At 58.3% G+C, this 6,347-nt stretch overlaps 2 protein-coding genes across 3 annotated transcripts in view; one reads left to right on the forward strand and one right to left on the reverse strand.

Annotated features, from left to right (window-relative positions):
* Positions 1 to 1,303: 1,303 nt before the first annotated feature.
* DCTN5 (dynactin subunit 5) lies at positions 1,304 to 5,986 on the reverse strand. Of its 2 annotated transcripts, none has more exons than XM_026054177.1 (7): positions 5,933 to 5,986; positions 5,591 to 5,659; positions 5,400 to 5,518; positions 4,781 to 4,892; positions 4,139 to 4,241; positions 3,689 to 3,780; positions 1,304 to 1,541 (listed from the first exon to the last, which is right to left on the reverse strand). In XM_026054177.1, exons 1-7 carry the CDS (start codon positions 5,978 to 5,980, stop codon positions 1,521 to 1,523), a joined length of 564 nt encoding a protein of 187 aa, XP_025909962.1. In that variant the 5' UTR covers positions 5,981 to 5,986; the 3' UTR covers positions 1,304 to 1,520. The 2 variants fall into 2 exon arrangements, with proteins under 2 accessions (XP_025909962.1, XP_025909961.1); XM_026054176.1 differs by lacking the exon at positions 1,304 to 1,541 and adding an exon at positions 2,410 to 2,819.
* Positions 5,987 to 6,231: 245 nt separating this feature from the next.
* Positions 6,232 to 6,347, forward strand: part of PALB2 (partner and localizer of BRCA2) — an 11,394-nt gene continuing 11,278 nt past the window's right edge. Inside the window, exon 1 of the mRNA XM_026053886.1 lies at positions 6,232 to 6,339. Coding sequence (XP_025909671.1) covers positions 6,232 to 6,339 — 108 coding nt within the window. The remainder of the gene's footprint in view (positions 6,340 to 6,347) is intronic.

Raw genomic sequence — 6,347 nt, forward strand, 5'->3', positions numbered from 1 at the left:
CGGGGCCGCGCGCGCCGCCTGCCGGCCGGGAGGGGCGCTGCCCCCGCCCGCGCCCCCGCGGCCCGGCCCGGCCCGGCCCGGCCCGGCCCGGCCCGGCACGAACCCGGTGCTCGCTTTATTCCCCGCAGCGCTTTAACGCTGCCCTGAGCGGCCCCAGCGGCCGGGCCGCCCGCGCGGCAGCAGGGCTGGGTGACACGGGCACACGGACACAGCGTGTCAGCGACCCGGCGGGGCCGGGACGGACCACGAGGCCAGGCCGCCCCGGGCCACGCTCAGCGTTCCTCGAGGAATGCTGATGGACACCGTGATCCGTGAGGCTGGGAAGTCAGGAGAACGCAGGGGCGCAGACAGAGGAACGGGCCTGTCCGCGGGCCGCCCCACGGCGGGGCACGAGCGGCTAAGTGCCCCTGAGGGGCTGCTCTGAGGGGAATCGCCCGCGCGCTCCAGCTCAGCTCCCTTTCGCCACTCCCGCGGCCCGCGAGCAGCTCTTCGATCACGTCCTGCCAGCAGAGGCGGTTGAGTCGCCATGTGAGGGGAAATCCATGTTACAGTTTGGACTTGGTGCATTTTTTCTGGGAAAGAGAAATGACAACTACACAGTTTAGCTACCTGTATAATTTTGTGGCTCCTGTAAGGTAAGAATTTGCTTGTTTACGTAAATCTACCTGGTCRTGTTGCTGGTTTTTAATTCGTACCCCAGATATTCCTGCTGTCATTTTCAGCTTCTCTTGTGTCACCYGGGGGTGACATTTTACTCCTGGCCTGGCCCCGTTAATGACTTTTTCACCTTCCGTGCCGCGGTCAGCGGATGGGACGGTCCCTGGGTAGGAGGAGGGCAGCCAGGGAGCCGGCAGGGGCCGGGGCAGAGCTGCCGTGGGCAGCGGCTGCCGGGGRCACCGTCCAGGCACGTCCAGGCACTCCGCGTGCGTCGCGCGGCCGCCTCTCCCGCGGCCAGGACGGCCGCTCCCGATGCCCGTGCCCGCCAGCGGGACACAGTGGAGCCAGTGCAGGGCTCAAGCCCCAGCGTTTTGTGCCCGTTTTGTCTCCCTGCCCTGCATGCCAGCAAGCAGCACGACAGCGAGCACCTCCAGCCCGGGGCAGAGCCACGTGAGGGGTGTACGGCGATGAAGCAACGCAGCGAGGGGCGTATAGCATCGATGAAGCAACACGGTGATTTACTGTTGGAAGTGATCACAGCTTGCTACAAGTCTTGAAAGAAGGAGCTCCCGTTTCCCGCCCCCTTGCTTGGAGCATCCTGCTCCCCGCGCACCTCCAGCTCCCCGCGCCGCGCAGCAGAGGCCCCTCCTGGAGTCCCCTTCAGCGCACAGCGCTAACTCAATCAAAGCTACAGCTCCCGCGGCTGTAGAAACGCACTGCGACCTGCGGACACTCCATCGCGGCCGAGAGCGGGCAGAGCTGTAGAGATGAGCCAGGTCAGAGAGGAGCTCCAGAGGGCAGGAGGGCAAACTAGGGAATGTTAACAGTGCTGAGGATTTGAGATCTTCTCTGGTGACTGCCTTTTAGACCCTGGCAGAGGCCACCTTGACAGAGACAACAAGAGAGGATTCAGTGAGCTGCTAGAAGGAAGACAAGGCTGAGAAGCGCGAGGTCCATGCAGTTACGTATCCCCGAGCACGAGACRGGTGCAGTTCCAGCACGGCCTTCCTGAAACCTTCCCCACTGCTCTGCCCCGTTCCGTGCTCCAGTGCCAGCCCTCAGCTCCGCGGCCCCCGGCGCCAGCCTCACGCTGCCTCATCAAGACCATCAAGYGACCGCGGTGAAATGCAGACGTGGTGTTGAAACTATGAGGTGACAGCATGACAACACAAACAGGCCCCTCCTGCCAAAGGCTCCCTGCGCTCCCGGAGGCGCTGAGGGCGCGTGGACAGCGCAGAGCAGCACTAAGGAGGCCGTGCGGACACCTCAGCACCCGACACACACAGAGCCTTGCGGGAACCACAGAGAGCGGGAGGTCGGGTGGCCGGGGCGGCCTCCCATGCAAAGGGCCAGTCTCGTTTTGGAGAGGAGGCACTAATCACATGAGGAGTTTAAATGAATTAGGAGGCTGCCTGTGGTACTAATGTCAGCAACACTTAGCGACTTCCTAGGATTCTCACTTCCATCAAGAAGAGAAGTTAAAGATATAAATCTCTCTCTTTCAGAGCCCCTGCAAGACAGCCATGCTGGAATYGCTCCATTTGTTGGTGAAAGTCACAGCTCAAGCAGAAACGTAGCAGCTCTTTCACACTGTTCAATGCACGGGCAGTACCTGCCCTCACAGAACCAGACTGTGGCACACGGGCACCGGAGAGCCAGGAACCTCACTCCACTGCGGACAGTTTGATTTCAAGAGTCACGATCCTGAGTCACTTGAATAACTTAAGAGGCTTTTAATTTAGGTACAGTAAAAATACAAACCAGACAGCGGCTTTACATGTGATTAACAGTGGTTACTACACACACTAGTGTTTTGAAGCTGTTTGCTAATTAATGCATCTCAGTACTCTGCACTACACAGAAGAGCGTGAGCGCGGCAGGGCTGCCGGCCTCTCGCACACCCGCTACCTCCCTAACGCGCGCTCTGCCCAGCCGGGCGTCGCAACGCGCAGGAGCCCTCCTTCCAACAGCCACAGAGGGCTGATGCTCTAATGCAACAGAAACTGGGCAGATTAATTGTTGGTCAGTTGTCTGGTACCAAGTGGAGTACATAAAGCGTTAGCCATGTCCATCCTGGTGGTGCAAAATGAAACATTCCCTCTTTCCAAGAAGTCTGAAYCTCCAGCTTAAGTTTTAGGATGCAAAAAGCACTGAAGAGCTTTCTGAAAATACAAGCAGTGTACAACAAATGGGGACAATTGCAGCATTTTCCCACCCACCTCAGTTTTTCTGCTTTTAATTCCCCACCTTCTGCTACACTGAATTTTAGGTATGAGACAGGAACCCTCTTTCAAAGCCCTTTGGCTCTTCGGGGTCTGTGATGTTCAGGAAGCCAGACCACGCACCAGACATCAGAATGCCAACCCTGCCAATGGGCAGGAGCGCTCGCCCGGGCTGCTTCAGGAGCTAAGCGTCCTATCAAGCAAGCTGGAATAGGACAGCACTTCTGGCTGACAGCTTAACACCTAAAACCAACCACAGGGTGATAAAAGACCCTGGCTCTATGGGAGATAATCCTGGACTGCAGGGAACAAGAGGAAGAGGCCTCTACCTCAGCACAACCCCATAGACAGGCACGTTTTTCAGAAGTAAAGCATTGGCTCTAATGAACCACAGCAATTAAGACCCAAAGCAAGCGCGTCGGCCACATGGCACTTCTGTTCAGGGATGAATGTTGCTTCCAGAAGAACTGACCCCCTGGCTCTGGCTCAGGAACAGAAGCGATGTGGCAGACGGGCTTGCGGGGCAGAGCTGCTCAGCTCCGACCGCTCTGGTGCTACAGGGAGCGCAGCAGCTTCCGCAGCTCCGCGGCGCTGAAGGGACGTTCAGACGACACGCAATGAAGTACATTTGGATGGGCACGGCACGCACAACACGACACAGCGGCGCCCGCGGGAYGCTGGCCGCCAACGGCGAGGACGTGGCAGGAGCGCTCAGGAAGAGGGGCAGCCCCTGCCCTGCCCAGCGCTGCCCTCCCCACGCACCCCACGTGTCCTCGCTGCTCCCAAACACCGTAAAGAGGCTACTAGACCTGAGTGAGCGGCAGGAACTTCTGGTAGTAGCTTTTTGTAACGTCGATCATGAGCTCCTGGGTGCATTCCGGGAGTTCCCCGGAGAAGAGTCCTGGAAGAGGAACAACAGCAGCAMCATCAGCATTCTTCATGCAGGAAGCAAAATGAATTCATAATCAACATTCAAAGCAGTTACTCCATTTGAAGAGTGAATTGTAAGTACATACTAACAGAGCAGCTCTTCTACTGCCATCCCAGCCACGTTGCTATGAGTAAACATGCACCATCTTCCTGACACCTCTCAAAGCAGCGACTTTCGCAAGCTAGCAGTGTTACTTTTCCTTTCACCAAGTGTCCCATGCCTTCATTTCTAGGCCCCACGCAAACAGAAGCCCTTGTCACAGCAACTTGTTTTTTAAATAAGAATATCCAGCACTGACTATGGAGAAGAAAAATTAGAGGGTTCTTACCTGGGCAGCCCGAGAACACTGTGAAAGGCGGGACGACCGTTTCAGGAGGCAATACTGTATTGTCCAAGATTTTGCAGCAGTCTTTCAGAACACACCTACGACCCTGAACAGAGACCAGGGGAAGCTCACACACACAGTTCTTTTTATTGTTCCCATAACAGTCGAACAAGTTTAGTTGTTCAGCTGTTGTTAGTTGAACAAGTTGTGAAGTTGAACAAATTCATCTCCTCGAAACTCACTCTCATAATAAGGGATATATTCCCATATATTGGGATATACCTTTACCCTGACTGAATGCTGTTCACAACAGCATTTAAGAGGCTGATTTTTTCCTCCTAAGCAAGAAGGAGCACATAGCTTGAGCACATAGACCGTACTAACCAATAAGTCTCAGTGCAATTGCCTGTTTCCTGCAGGCCAGTGCTAGAGGGTCCCAGTTAGGCCCCAGCTGCCATAAAGACAGTTGTGGGAATGGGGTTTGCAAGCAGTGGTCAGCCGTACCTGGCACCCTCAGAACAACAGAGATGCAGGCACCACTTTCTGTGGGGAAGGAAGAGGGAAGAGCAGCCCTGCTACAAACGGCGGGCACGGGGACCTTTCCACTGCTGTCCAAAGCGGAAAAGACCCAACAGGAGCACTCACAATGACGCAGTTCTTGCCTATGTGGACGTAGGAGCCGATCTGGGCTGCGTTGACAACACAGTCCTCTTCTATGAAGACGTGATCGCCAATGTGGAGAGGAAAGAAGGCGACCCTGGGACGGCAGAGAGGGGTTCGCTCAGGGGCCACAACAAACAGATTAACCCACAGTGCTGTTAGGCCTAAAATCACACTGTAAAGTCTCCCATTTCTAATTACATTAAGGGGCAAGCTTCATGCTAAGGAAGATTCCAACAGCAGCCAGTCTTTTCTCAGGTATTTTTAAAGGATGACTCAAAGACACAACAGGAATGTGTCATATCAGTAAAACACACCGAGATCTAAAGACTGCAATGGAATGAAGAATAAGTGAGATGTGTTCTGCACTTTGCTATTTTAATAAACAACAGTATTCTCATATTACAGCTTGAAAGGCACAGAAACCCTCAAAGCAAAGCTGAAAATTTTGAGGAGAAGATGGTTTAGAGGGATGCAATTATGCCAAACCACCGCAGAAGGAAAACACGGAGCTCTGAACAGAGCTTCCCCAACGCGGCACTTCTAAGCGCCCGGGTTTGGACCCCGTCTCCCTCCACGGGGAGCCCCTCTGCAGGCCGCTCACCCTTTGCTGAACTTCTTGAAGGGCGGCCTGATGACGCTGCGGCTCTTGACCACGCAGTGCCGGCCCACGCGCACGTTGGCCAGGTCGCCGCGGATGATGCAGTCGTTCATGACGATGGTCTGCAGGGGCACGGGGGCGGTTGGCGAGGGCGGCGGGGGCGGCGCGCCGTGCCCGTGCCCGCCCGCACMCACCTTGCCGTTGAGCACGATGTTCTGGCTGCCGCACAGCACGGACTGCCGGCTCACCTTGTTGCCGGACGCCTGCGGGACAGGATCACCGCGGAGCCGGCACCGCGACCGCCCAGCCCAGCGCGGCTCCGGGCCTCTCCTCGCCACACGGCCCGGCTCCCGCCCGCACCTCGTCCCGCATCACCCGGTTTCCCGGGCCCGGTTCCCCCTCGGCCCGCTCCCGCCGGTGCCCCGCTCCCGGTGTCCCCTCACTCCGCCGGTGCCCCGCTCCCGGTGTCCCCTCACTCCGCCCGGGCCCGGTCCCGGTCCCGGTCCCGGTCCCGGCCCCCCTCGCCCCGCCCGCACCGTCTCGATGTACTCGGACTTGTTGTAGAGCATCTCGCTCAGCTCCATGGCGGCACCGCCACACCCGCCTTCGGTAGCGTCACTTCCTCCCTCCCTCCATCACACTTCCGCTGCGGGCGCGCCCAATCCCAGCGCGGTTGCCGTGGCAACGCAGCAGCTTTGCCCCGCCCCGCCCTCTCCCGCCCTTTCGGGGCGCTTCCGGCAGGCTTGGCCAATCGCGGCGCGGTTGCCGTGGCGACGTGGCGGTCCCTCCCGCGCGCCGTCCCGCGCGCGGGCGCTCGCGGTGTGTGAGCGCGGCCATGGCGGAGGCGGCGGGCGCGGCTGTGGTGATCGGCGCCACGGTGCCCACGGGCTTCGAGCTGACGGCGGCGGCCGAGGTGGAGGAGAAGCTGGGCGCGCGGGCCGGCGTGAGCCG

Source organism: Nothoprocta perdicaria, unplaced genomic scaffold, assembly GCF_003342845.1.
Source record: "Nothoprocta perdicaria isolate Ctin4 unplaced genomic scaffold, notPer1 scaffold_12, whole genome shotgun sequence".
Classification (NCBI taxonomy): domain Eukaryota; kingdom Metazoa; phylum Chordata; class Aves; order Tinamiformes; family Tinamidae; genus Nothoprocta; species Nothoprocta perdicaria.